The sequence below is a fragment of the Herpailurus yagouaroundi genome, unplaced genomic scaffold (genome assembly GCF_014898765.1).
Source record: "Herpailurus yagouaroundi ecotype Mexico unplaced genomic scaffold, PumYag 165, whole genome shotgun sequence".
In the NCBI taxonomy this organism is placed as follows: Eukaryota; Metazoa; Chordata; class Mammalia; order Carnivora; family Felidae; genus Herpailurus; species Herpailurus yagouaroundi.
Genome location: NW_024412406.1, coordinates 20,712,889 through 20,737,008, shown reverse-complemented (window position 1 = coordinate 20,737,008; position 24,120 = coordinate 20,712,889). Strand labels below are relative to the sequence as shown.

At 43.2% G+C, this 24,120-nt stretch overlaps 1 protein-coding gene across 1 annotated transcript; it reads right to left on the bottom strand.

The window, feature by feature from the left end:
* Window positions 1-1,469: 1,469 nt before the first annotated feature.
* On the bottom strand, window positions 1,470-22,278 carry GGH (gamma-glutamyl hydrolase). The gene is made up of 9 exons (XM_040487716.1): window positions 22,076-22,278; window positions 18,316-18,427; window positions 13,865-13,915; window positions 12,511-12,595; window positions 9,207-9,345; window positions 6,815-6,921; window positions 6,643-6,733; window positions 4,280-4,417; window positions 1,470-1,857 (listed from the first exon to the last, which is right to left on the bottom strand). Exons 1-9 carry the CDS (start codon window positions 22,182-22,184, stop codon window positions 1,733-1,735), a joined length of 957 nt encoding a protein of 318 aa, XP_040343650.1. The 5' UTR covers window positions 22,185-22,278; the 3' UTR covers window positions 1,470-1,732.
* Window positions 22,279-24,120: the final 1,842 nt, after the last annotated feature.

Sequence of the window (24,120 nt, the reverse complement as noted above, 5' to 3'; positions counted from 1 at the left end):
ACTCTTCCCAGGAGCTCCACATGATGGATCAGGCAGCCCTCTGGGGCAGCTATCTATCTCCCCCTAGGGCTTTCCTAACATCAACAGGCATTTCTAATCTGTCCTGTCTTGCCTCCACTGATGTAGCAATGTCAGGCTGCCCTCGGTCAGTCTTACGTCAAGCTAGACAAGAAACAGACGTTCCTTGCCTGGATGGGACCGCTCTTCTCACTTGCCCTTGGGCCTCTTGCCAAGCCTCTGGCAGGCAGTAGTATGTGAAAGGCAGGGATATTGTCAACTCTGAAAGCGATCCCATCCTTGGAATATAGTGAGTCTAGCATAAAAAAATAATAATAATAAAAAAAAATGGAAAAATGGAAAACTGAATTTAAGTAAAAAAATAATGGTTTACGTTTTCTTATATGTGTGCTCATCATCAATGAAGCACAGTGAGAACCTTTGGGAGCAATTAGTAGCATTCACAGCGGAAGGAGGGATGATACAGCATGAGGAATGACACGGTCAGGATTTAGCGTGATTAAGGAACTTCAGAGACAAGGAGATTTCTATTTCAATACAAATGGGCTGGAAAGAACCCTGGCAGGGTAACAGTCACCACCTTTTTCTAGTGGTGAGAGACGTGGAATTAGCTAGAAATGGCACATTTGACAAGACTTACCAGAATCTTTTTGCTCACGGATAGAAACTAAATCTGCCACACTTCTCCTAAAATCCTGTGAGCTGACTAAATGTGTTATTCCCTCTCAACCCCTATATTCTGTTTGGATGTATTGCTCAAAGCTTACGGTTTACCTCAGTATCTTCAGATTATTGTCCTTATCTTTCTGAACCTAAAGTCATTCATAAGCTCCTACAACACCTTGCCCAATCACTCTGTTTCCCATGTTTCTACTCCAGCAGCAGCTCTGAAGGACTAAGGAGAACAGAGGCATAGACGCGGTCTGTCAAAAACAGTTCAGAATGTCCTGTCTTCTATTTTTGTTGTCCTCTAGGAATTCCGAAATTTCAGAGTTGGCGAGGGTGTACAGGACTGAGGGATGGAAGAGGGAAGTACAGATTGAGAAATAGATTAAAATGTACCCCCAAAAAATGTTGGGCAGCTTTCAAATTATTTTCCATGGAAACAAAGTTTACTCACCAATAGTCACAAGTCTTTACTGATGGCGTACTGTGTTAGACACTGTGAGAGAGAAAAAGTTCAAGACACAGGCTCAACTTTCAGGAGGTGTGCAGTGTAACTGTGGAGCTGAAAAGACAGAAGACGAAATATATGTGTACACACACACTCACACCACACCCTCTCACATACACACTCTCTCACACACTAATACTTCCGAAACTCAAACAATGACTCCCAGTGAACTAGAGCTAAGATTTAAGAAGGGTCTTCAGCAAGGATGGGGTGGATGGTTGGGGGGGGGGGGGGGGCCAGTACTTATTTCTACAATCAACAGGAAAAAAATAAAATATTTGGATTTTCAATACATTTATTTTGCTCTAAGTTTCACATAAAATCTTTTCCATGAAATACACTGTGATTTTTTTATCTGTCTCACTGATTAATTTTCAAATGTGATACAAATGTTCAAACACACTAAATGAAGAATCAGAACCAGTAACATTATAGAAAAGGAATCTCTGTGGCTTTCCATTATTGCCATGAGTAGCAAGTTATTGCAACAGTTTAATAGTGGAATTATCCCAAATTCCTGTGTTAACACATGGCAGGCTTTCAATCAAATATATAACTTTGCTGAAATGATGAGGAAATATTTCCAGTATAAACTGGACGGAACTGATAAATCAGTGCTTTATTCTCTTCCACGTCAGATTCAAAATGATGACTGTTTTTCCGAGCTGCAAGAAAAAGAGTGTTCATTTTTAAAAATTATAGAATCTTCAAAAGGCTACTTTATAACACGGCTTCCTATAATCAGCATTATTAAGTGGGAAAATACTACCAAAAAAGGAGAAATATCTTACAAGAACTCCCCTACATAACACAGCATTGATTCACTACCTACCAAAAAAGAGCATCTGTATTCGCCCTGCACCAGATCCAGTGTGGGGCGCACTCTCCCACTGACTCAAACACTTACAAAGGGCCTACTGTGTGCAAGACTTGCTGCAGGGCCTGAGGACAGAAATATAAACAGGGCAAGGTCCGAGCACGCAAGAAGCCTAGTCTAGTAACCACACAGAATTGTATACTGTGATGTTTTCATGGTCTATCTTCTTGAGATGCTTCAAGAGTGAAGAGAATGGAGACGTTGGCAAAGCTGAGGCGTATGGAGAAGTGAGAGGCAAGGCAGAAACGGGGATAACAAGGAGGAACACAGAAGTTGGCTGAAGTTTGGGGCGCCTGGGTGGCTCAGTCAGGTAAGCATTGGACTCTGGGTTTCAGCTCAGGCCATGATCTCACGGTTCATGAGTTCGAGCCTCACACTGGATTCTGCACAGAAAGCATGGAACCTGCTTGGGATTCTCTCTCTCCCTCTCTCTCTCTGCCCCTCCCTGGCTCTCTCTCTCTCTCTCTCAAAATAAATAAACTTAAAAAAAATTTTTTTTAATTAAAAAAAAAACCAAAGAAGGTAGCTGAAGTCTGGGGGCGCCTGGGTGGCTCAGTCGGTCAAACTTCCGACTTCGGCTCAGGTCATGATCTCGTGGTTCGTGGGTTCAAGCCCTGCGTTGGGCTCTGTGCTGACAGCTCAGAGCCTGGAGCCTGCTTTGGATTCTGTGTCTTCCTCTCTCTCTGCTCCTCCCCCACTCAAAGAAATGAATAAACGTTAAAAAAAAAATTTAAATAAAAAAAAAAGAAAAGTGAGCTGAAGTCTGAATGAGAAGCAGTGAAGGCTCAGACTTTCTCCTAAAGTCAAAATAAATATAGGCTTTGTGGCATTTTTAGAAAGAAGGATATTGGGAAATGAAGATAAAATAAACAGCTTTGCCACGTGATAATGCTGCAACAAACCGCCTATGCCGTTCTCATTTTCTCTGAATATGCAACAGGAAAATGTTACTTGGGATTAGCACTGCACAGGAGACAATTTTTTTTTTTTTTTTAATTCGGAGTTTTTGTCATGAAACTACCCATTCAATTGAACATAATTCTAAACCGGAGAGAACTGAGGAGGTAAGTACTTTACTCATGAGTGTGGGCAGGAGGGCTGATAAAAACATAGGGCAGCTTGGAGACAGGGTGCAAACACAATGGGCTGGAGTTCACACCTCACCAGAGTATGCCGTGTCCCTTGCAAGTTGTGTTTGTAGCTCTGTCCCATAGCTGTGTCACTCAACTGGAACCTAAGCATCTACCACCAAATTCTCAGTTTTACCCGTAAATATAACAGCATGAAAATGCCTCTGTGTTTTCATCATGAAAAAGCCCATGAACTTTCTCCAATGTGCCAATGCCTGCAGACAGGCAGCCTTAAAATCAAAGACTGATGAGTATATACTCAATTTATGTAATTTTCTTAGAAAAATGACATCTAATTCTCAGAGAATGTTAAAATTAAAGCATTATTCCCATAATGACGACTCACGGGGAAAACATTTTTTTAAAAAATCTTCAAGAAAGAAAGAAAAACAAAGAACTCAACAATCTTCATGCTGTTGTTCAAGAATTCAGCACATTTTTGGGGCGCCTGAGTGGCTCAGTCGCTTAAGCATCTGACTTCAGCTGAGGTCATAATCTTGCGGTTTGTAAGTTCGAGCACCACATCAGGCTCTCCGCTCTCAGTGCAGAGCCCGCTTCGGATCCTGTCTCCCTCTCTCTCTGCACCTCCCCCCAACCCAAGAAAAATAAAGTAAACATTAAAAAAAAAAAGTTAAGTGCACTTTTTTTTTTTTTCAACGTTTATTTATTTATTTTTGGGACAGAGAGAGACAGAGCATGAATGGGGGAGGGGCAGCGAGAGAGGGAGACACAGAATCGGAAACAGGCTCCAGGCTCCGAGCCATCAGCCCAGAGCCTGACGCGGGGCTCGAACTCCCGGACCGCGAGATCGTGACCTGGCTGAAGTCGGCCCCCTAACCGACTGCGCCACCCAGGCGCCCCTAGTTAAGTGCACTTTAGATTGTATAATTAACTGAAATAACTGTCCTGATTTTATTTGAATGTCTAATATCTCAATTTCAGGGCTTTCCTATGATTTAATCTTTTTTAAAGTTCAACCTACAGAACATCTACAGAGCCAAGAGAGTATACTAAGTTCAGATGAGGGCAGTTTCCTCCAAAGCTACAGTAGACTAATAAAGTTATATACCCGCATATTACCTTCAGCAACAAAGAACTCTGCTAAATAAAACGCCGCCATCACAGCATTTGGAGCATGAGAAATACCTTCTAACTTCCCCCACTCGTAAGGTGCTTTCTCCGGATGCCACTGGACACCGTATACTGGGTACCTGTACCCTGCATGAAGAACACAAACAAGTAAGTGAGGTGAGAATGCTCTAAGATGTTACTTACAATTATGTTTTACACCCTAGGTAAAACATTATTTTATAATTCACAGTGTCAGGGTAAAATTGCGCTCATTCTCTCAGAGACAAAAGAATTTCAGCTCAGAATGTGAACATTCACAGTACATTTCACTGGTTTTTCAACCTTTTACAATTTGTAGCATGATTTGCTAGGTAATCAGAGAAGAGTGAAATAGTTGAACCTCTGAGTATAACCCAGTTCAACAGTCAGGTGCCCGCGTGTGATTAGTGACACAAGTTTCTTCCACAATGGGTCTGTTTTCCCCCTACCTCATGCTGTGTTTTCATCTCCTCCCATAATGTAATCATATGAGAATGAACCATGCTGTGCATTTTTGGTGTCCTTTTACATAAGCCAGTTTGTCTCAGCCTAAACTATGTCTCTGTGGAAAGGTTCCTAACTTCATAATCGGTGTTTCAGAGGGGTCATCAGAGGCCACCTGGAAAGTGACTTTGTGGACAGTTAGGAGGTTACCGAGGAGTCTAGGTAGAACGTGGTTAACACAGAAGTCGGCCAGGGCTAAGCTGGATGCAGGGGAGGTAATATTTTCAAGAGGCATTTGGGGAACAGAATGTTGCACATATTTTTTAGATGTGGAGAATGAGGGCAGGAAGTCAAGGACAACATCCGAGTTTCTAACCTGGGATGGTTTGGGAAATGCCAATGTTATCATTAAAGCAAAAAAACAGAGGACGGAAATAGTGTTAAGGAGAAGGTAACAGGTTCAGACTTCAGACTAGGCTGACCAACCTTCCCCACAATTCCCCAGATACTGTTTGTAAACCCTTGGACCTCTGACCTCCCCCAAGAGCAAGCCAGCAAAAAGACCAATCTTTGAATAATAAGAACTACATCCACTTTATTTCAGTTCATTCCACTCCAGGACCCTGGCCTCTCATGTGGCACAGCCTCACTGACTCAAAGACTGCCTACTGTTTCTGTAAGTTCTCATGCATGTCCTTGCTTGCACATTAGTGATTTTTTGGCTTTGACTGCTCGTTTTCCTTAAAGTCTCATCATATGGAAATCCCTTCAAGTCTGGAATAAATGCAGTTTCCTCTAGGGGTGTTTAGGTGGCTCAGTTGGTTAAGCATCCGACTTCGGCTCAGGTCATGATCTCACAGTTCATGGGTTCGAGCCCCGTGCCAGGTTCTGTGTTGACAGCTCAGAGCCTGGAGCCTGCTTTGGATTCTGTCTCCTTCTCTCTGCCCGCCGCCCCCCCCCCCCCACTTGTGCTCTGTCTCTCAAAAATAAATGTAAAAAATTAAAAAAAAAAAATAGTATTCCAAGACGCCTGGCTGGCTCAGTTGGTTAAGCCTCCAGCTCTTGATTTTGGCTCAGGTCATTCACAGTTCATAGGTTCAAGCCCTGCATTGACAGCACGGATCCTGCTTGGGATTCTCTGTCTCCCTCTCTCTCTCTGACCCGATCCCCCAACCCCTTCAAAGGTAAATAAATTAAACATGAAAACAAGAAAGTACTCCATTTAACTCCCAGGGGTTTCGGCGTGAATATCCCTACGGTCACTTCATCAATATACTGGTATCCCCCACTTTCCAGAAGTCCACGTGTGCCACTTCACGGTTATGAGAGACTTACGGTCAGTACAGCAATGGCGTTTCTTCATGAAAGTAAAAGTCCTCTTCGGATTTCTTTCACTTAGCGGAAATAGGTTCTAATGCAAGTCCCTCATAAAACCAAGGTGGCTTTAATGCGAACTTTTGGAAAGTGGGGGGATACTCTTTGCTTTGTGCCATTTTGGTTTAAGAGTTTCATACGAAGGTTCTACTTTGGGAGAGTGGGGTGTACTTGTGTTTAGGAAGATGTTTTTCTGAATGTGAATCATATTTTTTGTTGTTGTCTGCGGGAGAATCTATCATGGTGCTTAATCTACAACACTGCTAAAAACAGAAGTCATTTCTCCATTTCTATCTTTAGCTACCCTCCCCTTACTCTTTATTTTCCATTTCCCTGACCCCATTCTCGAAGAGGACCCAGGTAAATCACAACTCGTTTGGAAAAAGTCGGTTTCCAAAAATGCCCCAGCTCCTATCTTCACACCCCAAAGTAACATGATTTTATAATTCATAAAAGAACTATAAAATGAAAATAATATATAGAAACATAAGGTTTGTATGTGCCATGATATATACCTTCCATGGTTGAAATAAACTCAGTCTTGCCATCTGTATTTGTAGTTAACACATTGAAAAACTTCTTTAACTTTTCATTCATCGTAAAATTCTAGAGTATAAAAATAAAACAAAATAATTACTTCTGTAGTTAATCTAAATGCATTAATTTCATTGTTAATTAATGTGATACCGTCATGGAGAGGCTCCACTTGTGGAAGTTTGCAGTTAGAGGATCCAGTGATAATGACATCAACAAGTCAGCAGGAAAATTCTGGAACATTCTGCTCTGGAATGCACCTGAAATAATTTAAGCACAAGAGAAATGATTTAAACACAGGCAAAATAAAATCCACCAAAGTCACTGATCTAACAGCCAAAAAGAGGCCATTATTAAGACATAATCAAGATGCCTAGTTGATAAGCAAAACACATCATTTCCACATATGTTTTCTGGACAAGCACAAAATGAGTTTAACACACAAATTCAAATATGTTCTATAATCAAGTATTTTTCTTACAGAATTGTAACATGAATAACTAAAATCCTTCCAATATTATCATTATCAGGCTGGCCATAGAGTAAGCAGAGAATTTTAACTTGAGTTATCTTGAAATCAGGTACAGTTTACCACACGAACATATTTTTGTTTTCTCAGGAAACGATCCAGAACTTTCAACATATTTTTAAAGGTATCTGGACTTTAAAAGGTTTAAAAATACCAACAATGTAGGGGTGCCTGGGTGGCTTAGTCGGTTAAGCATCTGACTCTTGATTTCAGCTCAGGTCATGATCTCGAGGTTCATGGGTTCGAGTCCCATATCAGGCTCCACGCTGATAGTGCAGAGCCTGCTTGGGACACACTCTCTCTCTCTCTCCCTCCCCCATTTTCACTCCCTCTCCCAAAAAAAAAAAAAAAAAAAAAAAAAAAAAAAAAAAAAAGAACACCAACAACGTAGAAAAGAACATTGACCAGGCCAAGGAATCTCTACTCGGTAAAGAGAGCAGAAAAGAGCAGTTGACCTCACACCAGGCTCTGGAGTCTGATGCATAAACTCAAACACCAGCAAAAGGATAAAAAAGTTCTGATGATATGCAAGGCCCTGACGCCAGCTCTCCCTAAATGAAGCCTCTCACTCAGCATGCTAATGGCTTCAGAGAATCCCTGCACCTCAGATAATAAAAAGGCACTCAAGTAAGGCACCCTTCATTTTTTTCATAAACTGGGTTCTCACCACACACATCCAAAATAGATTGACCTAATACATGTGCTTCCCACAGAGCTCTTACGATGACTAAGTGAGATAATGTGAGAAAGAACTTTGAAAAATATAGAATATTCGATGGGTTCTATGTATAAAACTACTGCTTTCCATCCAAAATCCTTATGAGAACAAGACAGCGGACGGCACTCAACTCTGAGGCTCCAGAGATCAGATAACCTACAAGAATCATTATGTAGTTACACAGAGTGGTATGACAAAGAATTTGCCTGGTTCTGTGCCCTGAGTTCCTGACAGCTTCTAAAACTCTCAGAATTTCCTGAGAAATAGGAGAGTCTTCGTAATGCTAATGAGGTGACTCCTGGTGGGGCCCTAGGCAGCTTCAAGAGGAGGCTGGTCATCAGAAAGGTCAACCACATGACTAGAGTAGGTTAGGACTTTGAACCAGCCTGACTTCCAGGGACGGAAGGGAGACTGGAGATTGAGTACAGTCACACAGCCCACGATTTAATCAATCTTGCCTTCGCAATGAAACCCCAGGAAAAAATTCCTGACATGCCAGGAGGGTGATGTGACTCAACAGGGAGAGGACACAGAGGTTCTGCACTCCCTCCCCAGATGTCACCTTGTGTGTATCCTTTATAATAAAAGTTAGTGCAGACACAGCACCTTCCTGAGTTCTGAGAGTCATTCTAGTGAATTACTGAACCTCAGGAAGGGTCATGGGAATCCTCAAAATTGTGGCCAGTTGGCGAGTAGTCTGGGTGGCCTTGCGGATGTGACTTAGGGCTGGTGTATCTTGAAATAAGGGCAGTCTAGCTGGGGAGATAACCTTTAACTGGAGGCTGAGCTAACTCCGGGTGGTCGGTACCAGAATCGAATTGCAGTACACCACAGCTGGGATTCAAACAGAGTACACGGCCAAGGGAACAGTGCTGTACTATAATAGTTGGAGCTAACATTTACGAGACTTGTATTGAAAGCGTTTCACACAGTACCTGGAAAGCAGCGTCTTGTTCAATCCTCACAAACGACCGTAAGAGGAAAACCCTTAAAATCAGGAAATGAAAGCCAAGAGAGGTTAAGCCATGCCTCAAGGCAAACGCGACAAAGTAGGACTCAAACCCGGGTCCGACCTCAGAGGTCTTAATCACACACGGTCCCAGGAGCACTCCAGGCAATGAGGGCTCCTCCAGCCATCTTCACAGCTCAGTACAAAAGCGATCATCCACACCGTCAGCTCGTGTAAATCATTTAAGAATCAGTAAACATTATGAGCATTTCCGACGTGGATACGTGCTACGTACGCATCCTGCCCAGGTAATATATATCTTTTAAAGGCTGGAAAAGACAGTGCTCACCTTTGGTGAAGTTGAGCGGCATCGTAACTCCTTCCGTTTTCGTGAGCGTTAATAAGCACTCCCCACTAATCAGATACGAAAGCTCTTCAAATCCAAGGCATGTGCCCCACACAGGAAAATAGTCTCCATCATCGAAACTCTTTGCAGAGTGGAAGAGAAAACTAAGCTTATTCAACTTTTCGAAACAAAAATTATACATTTGGTTTGTCATGATGAGACAGGCACGTCGTGCTTGGGTTTCTAAAGAACTTTCCAGGATCCATAAGTAGGCTACCACTTCATCTTTCCTCAGACCAAGCTCCTATATAATAATTCAGGTTGAGTCAAACTATCCAACCTCAGCCGCGCTGGGAAAAAGACTGACATCTGCCAGGCGGCTACTAACCGACACAGGTAACAATCAGAGACTGCAACCACCAAAGGTAATGCTAGATAAACGCCCATTTATACATCTTCTACAAATCTTGTTGCTTTGGATGATCGTCTGGTTGGAACACGCTCTGAAGTCCTTCCTCCATTATCTAAGCATTTATAGTAATAGCTGCATGATTTAAATCAGATTTAAATCAGGGGAAAGCTACGATCTGGAAGGAAAGGAATGAATGGTCAGTTAAGAATAAGGCAGGGGCGCCTGGGTGGCGCAGTCGGTTAAGCGTCCGACTTCAGCCAGGTCACGATCTCGCGGTCCGTGAGTTCGAGCCCCGCGTCGGGCTCTGGGCTGATGGCTCAGAGCCTGGAGCCTGTTTCCGATTCTGTGTCTCCCTCTCTCTCTGCCCCTCGCCCGTTCATGCTCTGTCTCTCTCTGTCCCGAAAATAAATAAACGTTGAAAAAAAAAACAATTAAAAAAAAAAAAAAAAGAATAAGGCCAAGCAAAAGTGAAATAAATTTGCATAAAGTGAAAGTTGTCAACTAACGAAGTACAAATGTATTGAGCTTCTTCAAAAGGAGTCACAACAACTAGCATGGATGGGGAGAAAGACTTCCAGCAACTCAATTTTTTTTGGCTAAGCAATGATTGAACCCATATGTACTGATATTACCAACATGAGTTTTGCAACTTTTCTAAAAGCAGTGATTTTCCTGCATACATTGTAAAATACAACCTAACAGTCACTCGTTTTAAGTGAGGAAATTGTTAAGGTTTCCCTTTTTTTTTTTTCCTGTTCCTCGCTAAGAAAAATACAGATTTACATTAATTCCTATACTTTCCATCCCAAGGTAGGATTTCTAACACTTTGTACGCAGGTCTGGCAAATTTTATTTTTAGAAGTTAGAGTTGCATACATCAAGTTGAAGGGTCATACTGCATCTATAGTAAACACAAAAGAGGGTTTAACTGCTCTGTGTCCATAAGTACCAAATTAATTTCTCGGCTAAATGTTAAGTCCTTGCTTGCTGGGACCACGTCTTTTATTTTTTGTGGATCCTCCACAAAGCCTAGCAGAACAAACGACACGGAGTAGCAGTGAACAGATCTAACAGACTTCGCTTCTCGAGGCTTCTTCGGGGAGGGCTTTGTGGATCCCAGGAGCTGTAGCTAAATCAGTTCGAGGTGGCTGAGCTATTTTCGTTTGCTTTGAAATCTTCAGGTAGCTAATTACATTTTAAAAAGTAGACTTTCAGGGGGCACGTGGGTGGCTCAGTCAGTTAAGCATCTGACTCTTGATTTTGGCTTAGGTCATGATCTCATGGTTCGTGAGTTCAAAACTGCACATCAGGCTCTGCACTGACAGTGCAAAGCCTGCTTGGGATTGTGTCTCCATCTCTGCCCCTCCCCTGCTTGCTCTCTATCTTTCTCGCAAAATAAATAAAAGTAAACTTTACAAAAAAAGTAGACTTTGGATCGTATGGATTATGTGTTTCCTTTTTTTTTTTAATTGAACAAGCTAGTTACATGAGTCCCCGTACGCAAAAGGAAAAAATGACTAATTTATAATGTCCATATGTATTTCCCAAATGCATTTTAAATCACTCACATTACAAAATGTCCACTTTGTTCACCTTTTTAAAAAAATATCCACTGAGTATGTACTAAGTACAGGGTAGCATGTGATATGAAATGAGGAACGCCTCAAAAGGTGTTAGAACTGTGAAATCTGAAGAGACATAAGTAGCTAACCTCAACATAGTCTGTCTTCTGAAATATAAGCTCCTGAAGGTCACAGATCCTGTCATATTACAGAGTTGGAGCTAAGTAAATGTTTGAACTATTCTACAACAAAACTCTCTAAAAGTTAAGAGGGAGTGGGACACCACTCCAATTGGAGTTGGCAAAGCAACTTCTACAGAAGGGGAGTAGCACCTTAGTCTGGAAACACAGCCAAACTGTGCATTGGGGATAGAATGGAAAGAAACAGACTAAACCAATTTAAAAGTAAGAGGACACAGGGGCGCCTGGGTGGCTCCGTCAGTTAAGTTTCTGACTTCAGCTCAGGTCATGACCTCAAGGTTCCTGAGTTCGAGCCCCACATTGGGCTCTCTGCTGTCAGCATGGAGCCTGCTTAGAATCTCTGTCCCCCTCTCTGCCTCTCTCTCTCTCTTAAAAATGAATAAAAGATTAAAAAAAATTTTTTTAAGTAGGAGGACACAGAACATATGCTAGGAATACCAACCTGGCTCCAATTATGTGCATAAGGAAAAGCTGGAAAAGTGGGGCTGTGGACACACTACATGTCTTGACCCAAAGACTATGATAGGCTACAGATTACCTAGCCTAACCATTAAAAGTCTTTAAGCAAGTATCTCGGATGCTAAAGGCAGTTCTTTTAGGGAAATGTTTAAGGGCCGGGGGAGATACCAGGGCCAGCAAGATTATAGTTCAGGAGAGAAACAGTAAAGATCTGAAGTATGGTGCAGAGGTGGGCCCAATGTGAGACATCAGAAAGGAATCAAGAGGCTTTGGTGCCTGGTGACACTGTGGAGTCTAAGGTGACCGCTCAAGGTCAAATAGGACGGAGAGGAGCTTTCAAGAGGAGATGACAATTAGTAACATACGAACAATGCCTGGTTCACAAGACACGAAACGGCTTACTAAGCCCAGATAAGGACCTGGATCATATTAATGAGCACCGATATAGAGGGCCGGTCTGCGAGACTCTGGTTCCCTGGGCCGGCCAGAACTAAAAGAAGAACACAGAAAACAGGTGACAGCTGCCACGAACTTTGGAGCTGGCAGCTCCAAAGGTAAAGCGGGACGAGCCAGGGAAATTGTGAAGGAAGTACCACCACACGATTAAAAAAGCATTATCCTCACGGAAAATTACAAAAACCCATCTGGTATAATAAACGATGAACGATATCTACCTGTATGGCCAAGTCGTAAAATTTTTTGGCTGCGAGGGCGTAACCTGACTTCTTGAGATTCGCGCTTCCTCCAGGGAAAAGGATCCTGAAACGACATAAAAGTGGGTGCATTTCAACCTCACGCCCCACTGAAAATAAACTCTTTTTACTTTAAAACAAATTTTGCCTTAGGGCACCTGGGTGGTTCAGTTGGTTAAGTGTCCAACTTTGGCTCAGATCATGATCTCGTGGTTCAGGCCCTTTGTCAGTTCCGGATTCTGTGTCTCTCTCTTTCTCTGCCCCTCCCCCGCTCGCACTCTCTCTGTCTCTCTGTCTCTCTCTCTCAAAAATAAACATTAAAAAAAAAACTTAAATAAATTTTGCCTTACCATATAAGTAACAGTATCATTAATGAAAGAAACTACAGCAAAAAGATAAAATATTTACACTCCCACACATTCACAAACTGCCATAGTTAATACTTTTGTGCATATTCTCCTGCAATTTCTTCAATAAACAAGTTTGCTTTTGAGATAGAGTATAGACAAATTAAGGATAAATAGGCAGGGCAGGGGAGGAGAGTATACAAAACTAGAAATCAAGTCGAGATAAAATTCCAGGCACAGCTAGGTTTAAATTCAGGGGATCAGTGATGGCAAAATCAAATGCAGGCCCATGATTGTGAATTGGTTTTGGCTCATAGAGAATTACTTTTAATCCTAAAGAACAAACTGGTCATAAAAATATACATGGGCTAGAAGCAAATATCCATGAGAATTTAATTTTTTTTTCATTTTTTTAAGTTTATTTATTTTGAGAGGGAGAGAAAGAGGGTGAGCAAGCAGGGGAGGAGCAGAGAGAAAGGCAGAGAGAAAGTCCCAAGCAGACTCCATGCCTCAGCACAGAGCCTGAGGCAGAGTTCGAACTCACGAACCGTGAGATCGTGTCCCGAGCTGAAGTGGGACGCTCAAACAACTGAGCCATTCAGGAGCCCCTGGAACTACCTTCTGAAAGATAACCAATTCCGTTCCCCAGACTTAGAACTTCTAAATCCCCTGAGCAGGCAGTATGCCATGCCATTCAAAGTGACTTCAAAACATTAAAGACAAGCATTAAAGGAACAAAGATTATGTGACACTTAAAAAAAAAAAAAAAGACCTAAATGTATCTACTATGTAGCATTTATTTCTTAGGCCACTTTCGGTCTGCAGTACTTTTTCAACTCTCAACAAAACGATTCCTGAAACGGAATTCAGAAAACTACCATTACACCACTATAAGATAGTTACATTGAAACATGTATACTTACGTGTATTTTTGCAAAAGTAGAGGACATCCACCTGATTCCCTATATCAAATCAATGCTTCAACTTACCCATTAATAGACCGGAAAAGCCTTTCATACTCTTCTTTGGTAAGATCAGGTCTGAAAACAACAAAAACAATCATAAAACATCCATTTCCAAAACTTAAAGAAAAAAGACTGAAAATAAAGCCCCCACATTAATTAACAAAAAAAAAAAAAAAGAAAGAAAAATAATTCTTAAATGCTAGGCAGTCTCTCTCTCCCTTCCTAGAGATATTTTTTCAAACTACATGAAAATCACATACTGTAAGTATATCCTGTGTTGCTAATCAGACAAGTAAATGTGTTTCCATGTGGTCTCAATATAACTTAATGTTGTGAAGTGTGTGTTAGTATGTAAAACTTTAAAGACCAAGAGATTTGGGCACCAGTAATTTCTCTGTTAGCTGGAAACTATCAACACACGTAAGGATACTCAGTAGTTTTATATAAAGACTAAATAAAAAGATTTATGAATATGCCTACCTTAACTACAGGCAGTTTGGGCAGATAAAAAACAACACATATAAATGTCAAGTCCCTTCTTCATCCCACCCCCACCACTAACTGCAAAGATCTGGAGACCACTGTGTTTTCAAAAGTCAGAAGAGTTCTGATCTAGGCACAGACTACACGCACACCACTGTGGACCGGTGCAATTTGCCCAGGTAATTATTCTGAAGCTCCCTTCATCAGACCCCGCGTAAGGGCTCCTAACATCACCACGTTATTGACGATTTTACCCCTTTCTCCAGAAAAAGTGATGGGATTAATCTGTGAAAATTTAGTTAGGTCATAGTAAAATGGGTTTTGCTCTTCCAAAAGTTCACAAAATGCAAGAACAAGAGAAGAGAGCATCGTGATTACGAAACTCCTGCAACAGCGTTCCTACGTTAATTAGTCTTCTGGTTCTGTAAGAGAATAACAAGACATAACGCCCTCTCCATCAGCCACAAAAGTGGGTTTCTGATCAAATGTCAACCACAGTCCATTTCTGCCCCAGGGAAAGTTTAAGGAAGAGTTAGAACACCTCTCCCATTATTAAACACACTTATGATGCCCGGAACTTGGCTGTGCTTTGTTGTGCTGGGTTTTCCTCAAAGTCTAAATGAGCCTTGCCAGTCCGGGTCTCTTTAGAAGTTCATAATAATCCTCCTCCCAGCAGAGAGCTACAAAGCGGTGGGTGATATTAATGGTGCCTAACATTATCTTAGATGAAGGATACATGGGCAAGTGGCCCTGACTCGGGAAGCGGCAGGGGGATGAAATGTGAGTCCGCATTCCCAGCACCCTGCCAGTCCAATCTCCCCAGACTGTGCCAATGACAAGGGAACCAAACAGTCAGGACCCAGAATCTTCCCCATGGATGTTTAAACCAGGACAGACAATCCTCACAGGAATGGATTTAGATCACTCAGCTACATTCCAGGGACTTCTACCAACTAGCCATGCATGCTGGTTTCAGTCATTTCATTAATTCTAAATAAATGGCTCCCATATTGTGCATGACTGAATTTTTGGACCCAAGTAATTACTTTTAAGGGGCTTAATTGTTGGGGGAAGGAGGGGAAGAAGTGTCATGAACTCAAGTGCCTCAGAGACCAGACAGCAAAAACAGGCCAGGTCATATTCTCTGAATATAGATGTTGCTTGCATGCTGTGATACTTTCTGGAAACGAAAGACCTTCTCAATAGGATATGAACTAGTTTGCTCTCTCGTTAACTAAAAGAAAACGGCTTAAGCCTGAAAATGATGGTGGATGACACAGTTTCAGTGGCACAAAGAGGAGTGACAGGCCTTGTTGCCAATGTTGTTTTATTTGAAGTCAGCTCCATATCATTATCTTGGCGGGGGGGAGAGAAGAAGGCCAGAAATTCAGACTTTCACAAAGGCTTCTGACTTGTAAATGTTTAAAAATGTTATAAAACGCTGTGTGAACAAAACAAATTTTTTAATCAAAAGGGGCCAATGCTACCCTTCAGGAGGACGCTGGTCGTGGGTTCCACCAGTGGGGATTTAGCATAACCTCAGGGCACCAGGCACCTGAGAAGGCAGAGGACAACAAAGACAAACCCCTTTGCCTATTCTGGAATTTTCCTTGGGTCTCCCATCCTCCTCCTTATCCCTTCTAAGCCACGGAAGTTGACCCCCAGCATCCCAAATGCGGAAATAAATTCAACCTTATCAGTGTGGCCACTTCAGTCCCATTCTACATTAGGCAATCCTCTGTAGGTCACTCTGGAAATTTAGCTGCCATGAATCACATTGCTTTTGTAGGACTCTATGATTCTAATTGCGAGTGATACACCTTAAAATGAACTTTGGGAACCCAACCTGGAAATTAACCTATGTGCTGACAGTTACACTTTCAGTGACTCCGTCATAAATGCCAGTATTCTGTTCCCAGTCATCAGGTTTCAAAACTTCCTCAGTTTCAAAACTTCCCCAAGTTTCAAAACTTGCCCCGTTTCAAAACTGGTCATTCTTGACTATTCCCCCCTGGGCCCTTTCATTCTATTAGTCATCAAATCTTGTTGATATTTTTAGAGAATGTTTACCCATCAGTCCTACAGCAAGCACTACTCTAAGCCAAGCCTGCATCACTTCACACATAGCCTACCTCAACGGTCTCTGAACTCGTCTACCTGCCTCTTGTCTCTCCTACCTCCCATCCAGGTGATCAGCACTAATGTCCTAAAAAACCACTTGCGGAGAAAGCTTCGGTGATGAAAACGTTGAAACTGTGTTCTGAAGACTCTCTAAAGCCTCCTCGGCTCTAAAACTCTGGTGTTGGGGCGCCTGGGTGGCTCAGTCAGTTAAGCAGCCGACTTCATCTCAGGTCAGGATCTCGCAGTTCGTGAGTTCGAGCCCTGCGTCGGGCTCTGTGCTGCCAGCTCAGAGCCTGCAGCCTGCTTCGGATTCTGTGTCTCCCTCTCTCTCTCTGCCACACCCTGCCCCCTGCTTGCTCGCTTTCTGTCTCTCAAAAAAATGAGTAAACGTTAAAAAAAAAAAAAATTTAAACTCTGGTATTATCTAGGTTCCAAATAAGATCTCACTTGAAAAAATTAGATCTGCTACTAAAAACTGAAAGACAGGGGCGCCTGGCTGGCTCAGTCGGTGAAGCGTCCGACTTCAGCTCAGGTCATGATCTCACAGTCTGTGAGTTCGAGCCCCACGTCAGCCTCTGTGCTGAAAGCTCAGAGCCTGGAACCTGCTTTGGATTCTGTGTCTGCCCCTCCCCTGCTCATGTTCTGTCTCTCTCTGTCTCAAAAATAAATAAAAACTTAAAAATTTTTAAAAAAATAAAAATAAAAATAATAAAAACTGAAAGACAAGTGCCAAAAGCGAAAGGGGTAAGAGGCACTTAAACGTAAAAGGTCAAGCAAGAAGATGACCCTCATGAAGCTAAACATAAAGCCACGTTGTGGTACAACTCTCTCAGCTGTAATGCTTGCATTTTGATTATTAGTGTTTTATTTGAAGAGTAGCTTTCTTTGTTACAACTTTTTAACGTAAAATTAATGACAAAAACAGGCTGCCCAAAGCAAACAGCTGTGTTTTATGCGTGAAGTCACTTATGATGGATAGGTAAGAGTGCCAGAAGATTGTAAAATACACTAATTTGGGGTGAAAAAATATTACAGATACTTACAAGCTTTTGTTAAAAAATTCAGTTCTTTCCAAATCAAAATATGACATAAGTCATTCTAGTCTTACTAGGCCATTACATCACCGAAAGTAACGTAGCTCCTTTAAAACTGTAATAATTGTGGGGCACCTGGGTGGCTCAGTCGGTTAAGCGACCGACTTCGGCTCAGGAAATGATCTCGCGGTCCGTGAGTTCGAGCCCCGCGTCGGGCTCTGTGCTGACGGCTTGGAGCCTGGAGCCTGTTTCAGATTCTGTGTCTCCCTCTCTCTCTGACCCTCCCCTGTTCATGCTCTGTATCTCTCTGTCTCAAAAATAAGTAAACGTTAAAAAAAAAATTAAAAAAGAAACTGTAATAATTGTAATTTATACTGAATAATTGTAATTTATATTGTAATTTATGCTGTATTAGTCATTCACAAACCTTAAAACAGAGTGTGAAGGTATTTTAAAAGTCATCTTCTAAAACCCTCTTTTATTCCCCAAGTGTTCCCATATCCTAATATGATGGAATAAAGCTGGTTAAGTTTTAGATCCTTTTACTCCATTACTTTCCAAATACCACCTTTTCCGGAGTATAGGAAACTGTCATTTTGTTCTTTACCGAATGCATATGACAGACTTCTAATAGCTTGGTAAATACAGCTTTATTCACACTTTAAACAATTTAATGAGAGACCCTAAGCATTAGATTTGTGGCAAAAATCAGGTGCAATGTTGCCACATTTAAATGATGCAATCATAGCAAAGGAAACATGAATTTTTGAGATAGACGATAATTCGCAATAAAGCAGGAGTTTTTTATTTGTATGGTGTAAAAATATTGGATCATACCTTATTGGTACTACTCTTGCACCTGCAGACTCCAGATATTTTACATAGGATGCAGCAATATAGTATTTTCCCAGGCTTTTCATTTCCTTACTGCACGTTTGCATTAATACCCCTAAATTACAAAAAGAAAGAGAGAAAGAAAGGGTGGGGGAGAAAACAGTTTTAGTTTCAAGCAATTTCCTCTTTTTCTTACTCAGAAACGGAAGCACATCAGAGTAAAGACACCACTACCTTACTTGTTTAATTACCAGAATGAAACACCAAGCTTCCTCTATACGTGCATCCATAAACTTTGAGAAAAGAGCAAGAGGAGGCTGATAGGAGTTTCAAGTAGCAGCCTCTTTCTCACCTCAATTAGGGAGACCAAAGGAGCCCCAAAGCAGGTTTACAATAGCACCAGCCTCCTTTACACAACCCAGAATCAATCTCACATCCTTAAATCTAGAAGGAGGCCCCTCCCCTCCCATACACACTCAAAGACACATTGTTTCCTTGACAATAAAGCAGTGGAAATATACCTTCTTTCCACATAGCTCCAGAATCAGCAACACTATGGTAATCTAAGCAACCAACATCTTGGCTGATTATAATACCTTCTTAAAAAGCCTGTCTGTATCCCTTCTTAAACAACCCGCAACAACTCCAACCTATTCTCCACATGGAAAGAGATCTGATCGTATCACCATTCAGTCATCCATTTCTTCATTCGGTACGTTACTGGATCATAATATTTACCAGGCACTGAACTAGGTGCTGGGGACACATGAGTGAACAAAACACAAATCCCTCCCTTGTGGACTTTAATCCTAGTGTGCGGAAGGGAGAGAAGAGAGGACAAATCACTAACAAGATAAAAGGTTATAATATAAAGTCTGATGGCTGGTGGTAAATGCTAAGGAGAAAAAGTAGAGCAGAGTAAGAAGGTATGTGTTGGAGGGGCGCCTGGGTGGCGCAGTCGGTTAAGCGTCTGACTTCAGCCAGGTCACGATCTCGCGGTCTGTGAGTTCGAGCCCCGCGTCAGGCTCTGGGCTGATGGCTCAGAGCCTGGAGCCTGTTTCTGATTCTGTGTCTCCCTCTCTCTCTGCCCCTCCCCCGTTCATGCTCTGTCTCTCTCTGTCCCAAAAATAAATAAACGTTGAAAAAAAAATTTTTTTTAATAAAAAAAAAAAAAGAAGGTGTGTGTTGGAGAGGGGGAGGAGTTGGTCCCATCTATCCAGAGGTCCCATCTAGCCGGTCTCTTACATATGATGGCCAGGTAAATCCTCCCTGAGGATCCTCCCTTTCTGAGAAGGCAGAACATGACATTTGAGCCGCGGCTTCAGAGAGATGAGGGAGAAAACCATAGGCAAATATCTGGAAGAAAAGGGATCCAGGGTGTGGGAATAGCACGTGCAAAGGCCCTGAGTCCAGTGGGCGCCTATCACATTGCAAGGAGTCCGTATGATTAGAGCCCTGTTTAAGTTTCCCCCTGTTTAAGTCACTGGGTCCCTAAACTTTCATCCACTCTATAAGACCCTGTGCGCTCCGCCCCACCTCCCCCCCAGGCTGCCTCTTATCACTGAAACCTCAGCCTCAGAAAGGTACTGGCATCCAGTACACAGCAAAACATGTCTGTTTGGACAACACAGCATCACTCGCTGCTTCACCACCTGGAATACCTTCACGGTCTCTGTGGGCCACCTGACTGGAAGGGCTCCCTGCATCAATCACTCCTGTATTCCCAGCTTCTCGCAAAAAGTTGTCAGGCACTCAGTTAACATGTGCCCGATACCAGAATGTGTTCGCTAGGACTGTCCTCCTTGTTGTGGACAGGCAGGATTATTTCCACTGAGGAAAATGAACTGTGGTAGGGAAAGAATTCGGGGGTGTCATCGGAAATGGGAGAATAGAACGGTACAAGGCAGGCAAGGTGAGGTGCCATAAAAAAGGGTCTGGGACAGGTGAACACAAGTACCAAGAAGGGGAAATGTATATTAGAACAGGTAAGTTCCACCGTCTTCTCCCCTGCCCTGCCCCTTTACCCACATATTCACTTTTCCCATCTATGGGAGGAAGCTCAGGTCGTACGTAAGTCCCTCAACATGTAAGTCCCCCCAAATTCCACCCATACTTTAAGACCATCTCACAACGTTTGTGATTTCCTCGTCTTTGAATCCTTTGCACTTCCGCATTCAATCAATGCCTTGCACACAGTAGGTGCTCAGTTATTCTGTCTTAATTCATGTGACCAAAAGCAGACTCGCCCTTTTTTCTATATTTAACCCCGAATTACCACTGTTTCTAGGAGAGGGAAAAGAGTCCCCCTCTTTTTCCCTTTTGCCTCCTCTGTGTACTCACAATTCTCAACACACTACATAGAATTTTATTTTGAGTTAATTCTCCTGGGAGACTCTAGCCACCATTTTATGAAACCACCCAATTTATGAAATAAGGCATTCTAAGTTCCAAATATTGATATGAAACCCATTTGAGGGGCTCCTGGTTGGCTCAGTCAGTTAAGCGACTGACGTCGGCTCAGCTCATGATCTTGCGGTTTGTGAGTTCGAGCCCCGTGTCCGGCTCTGTGCTGACAGCTCAGAGCCTGGAACCTGCTTTTCTGATTCTGTGTTTCCCTCTCTCTCTGCCCCTCCCCTGCTCATGCTCTGTCTCTCTCTGTCTCGAAAATAAATAAAAACATTAAAAAAAATAAAAACATCAAAATTTGAGCACTACTAGTATATATGAAAAAATACTCATTTACTCTCTCTTTAGTTACAGAATATGCTGTTCCTCTTCCCGGAAGATAAAAGAGTTTGAATGGCATAATACTACCTCGAAAATAAAGTCAATCTTAATTGTCTGACACAAATTGCTTTTGGTAAATTTTAATTCTAGGCTGATTGATGTTTCCTGGATAGCTTTCTCCTTGAATGTCTGTTTGGGCAAGGCAAACTGATTTTACTCTTCTTAAAACATAAATTAGTTGAAAATGAAAAATTACAAGCTTCACTTTCACACACAGTAGAACTGACATTAGGGGGGCGCCTGGGTGGCGCAGTCGGTTAAGTGTCCGACTTCAGCCAGGTCACAATCTCGCGCTCCGTGAGTTCGAGCCCCGCGTCGGGCTCTGGGCTGATGGCTCAGAGCCTAGAGCCTGTTTCCGATTCTGTGTCTCCCTCTCTCTCTGCCCCTCGCCCGTTCATGCTCTGTCTCTCTCTGTCCCAAAAATAAATAAACGTTGAAAAAAAAAATTTTTTTTTAAATAAAAAAAAAAAAAAAAAAAAAAAAAGAACTGACATTAGGGTTCTACTAGCCACTGCTGCCCTCCGGTGCTGAAGAATGACAAAAATCCAAACTATACCATAATTTCTTCATTATCTGGTCAATTCGATTTTTGTATGTATAATGCATTGTACCTTGAAACAACGCCCTCGCTCCGTGAAGCTGTAATAAACATAACGCATATACAGTTTGTTGAGTTCGTAGAAATTCCTAGCTATGTACCAAAAAGAAAACAATCCGCAGGATTCTTCCCAGCGCACCCTCCTCCCCTCCAACTTCAAGAGCCATACGAGTTTGAATCAGCAGGCAGCAGCAGTATTTCGGCACGATCCAAACGGCGTCTTGGCTCGGCTCTTACTCGTGCTACAAATGAAGCCACCCAACGTAACCCTGGACTCGGGTATTTCCAAACCGGGACGCAGCAGCTGGAGCCCAGCGGCGGGAAGTGCCAAGGACGGACACCCGGCCGCAGCCCGCGGCTCCCGCCCAGCCTTCTTACCGATGATGGGCTTCTCGGAGGTGGAGGCGCGAGGAGCGCACAGCCCGGGGCTGGCCGCCCAGCACAGGAGCAGGCTCAGCACGCACAGCAGGCGCCCCAGGCTCGCCATCGCGCCCGCCGCCTCCCGCCGCCTTTCAAAAGCACAGCTGGCAGGGCACCGCGGGCGGCAGCCGCGGCAACGGCGACGGCGGCGGGGTGGGCGGTCCCCGGACCGCGCGGGGGCGGGGCGGGGGCGGTGGGCTGGGGCGGGGCTCCGCCGCGGAGGCCTGTGGGAAATGCAGTTCCGGCGCGCGCGGCGGCCGCGGGGCCTGGGCGGAAGGTTCCGGGGGCGCAGTCGCCGCGCGCGTCCCATTGCTCGGCCCTCGCTCCGCCGCCTGCGGTCCCGCGGCCGGCGCCTCTGCCCGGCGGCCCGTGCGGAGACACCGGAAGCTGCTGTGCGGGCCCGGGGTGGACGGAATCCTCCTTTCGACTGTTCTATGGATGTGACCTTCAGTCCCGGGTAAGGGAGCCCAGGCTCTCGAGGGGGAACCTGCCAGTCTCCGCCAGACCGAGTCTTGTAACCAAGCAGGAAGCGGGCCGGGCGAGAGGTTGAGAATTCGTCTGAGAACTTTGCGCCAACCAACCATCGCTGCCGCCTGAAAGGCCAGACCTTGACTTTAGGAGTGCTGGCAGCTGGGTTGGGCACTCCAGCGTTCCATGGAAGGATAGACTGTGACTTCAGAGGTAATTTCCACATCCTGCTATGTGTTTTCAGGGTCCAGGCAGCCCGAGGAAACAAAGGGAAGAGGGAAGGACGATGGATGTGAACATGTTCCCAGGCGTGTGGCCTCAGCTCCGAAGTGGGTTAAGGAGGGGCCACCCCCTGGCATCCCCTGCAAAGGGGCACGTCCCCTTCACTGTTAGCGTCAGCCACAGACTTGCCGGCCCTACACACAAGGCCAGAAATGATCACTTTGGCTCCTGGGCATTAAAAGTATTTTGTGTCTGTTTAAAATTTCAGAAGAGATTTAGAATCAACTAGGGTGGGAAACTAGGTAAGAGACAGAAACCTTTTGCTTTCTGTGCGAACACCCAAATACGAAGATATGGTTTGTACTGGGTGCAAGTGCCCAACTCCAAGGGCCAAATTAAATTCAGAATAAAATTCTTGGGTGTTGAAAGTCTACGCAATCAGTACTGAACATTGAGGATGCAAAGGTGAATTGGACAATGACTTTTTTTTACAGGAAGTTTGCCGTTTCTTAAGGAGAAAAGACAGGACCAGAACACAACTTGTGGAGAGAGCAAGAATATAGTTTTGGCGTGTTTCAAGAAGAGTGAATGCAATAAGTAATCTGCTTCGACAAGAAAATAGTGCTCCTGTAGAAGGGTGTGGTGAAGAGATAAACCCAAAGGATGTGGTTAAAGACATTATGAAAGGCCTTAAGTGCTCAGCTAGTTTTGAGCATAATTTTTGAACAGAGGAGGAACCTTGGGAAATATGAATTTGAGGTGTCGGAGAGGTAACCATCCGCAGAGGAAAAATTATTACCTGTCATGATACACAAAAAATAAACTCCATATAGATAAGAATGTGAATGTGAAAAGCAAAATATACTTCGATAAGAAAATATAGGAGCATATGTTCATGACTTTGATGATCAGAAGGATTTTATAAACCATAAAAGAATGCAAATGTTAATGGAGCAAAATAATAGATTTGACAATGCTATAATTTTGAAACTTTTATGTGACTTTAAGAAAGTTAAAGGGGCGCCTGGGTGGCTTGGTCGGTTAAGCGTCCGACTTCGGCTCAGGTCATGATCTCACGGTGCGTGAGTTCCAGCCCTACGTCGGGCTCTGTGCTGACCACTCAGAGCCTGGAGCCTGTTTCAGATTCTGTGTCTCCCTCTCTCTCTGCCTCTCCCCTGTTCATGCTCTGTCTCTCTCTGTCTCAAAAATAAATAAACGTTAAAAAAAAATTAAAAAAAAAAAGAAAGAAAGTTAAAGATAAGGCACAAACTTGGAAAATATATTTATAAAATACAGAATTTTAAAAGTTTGTT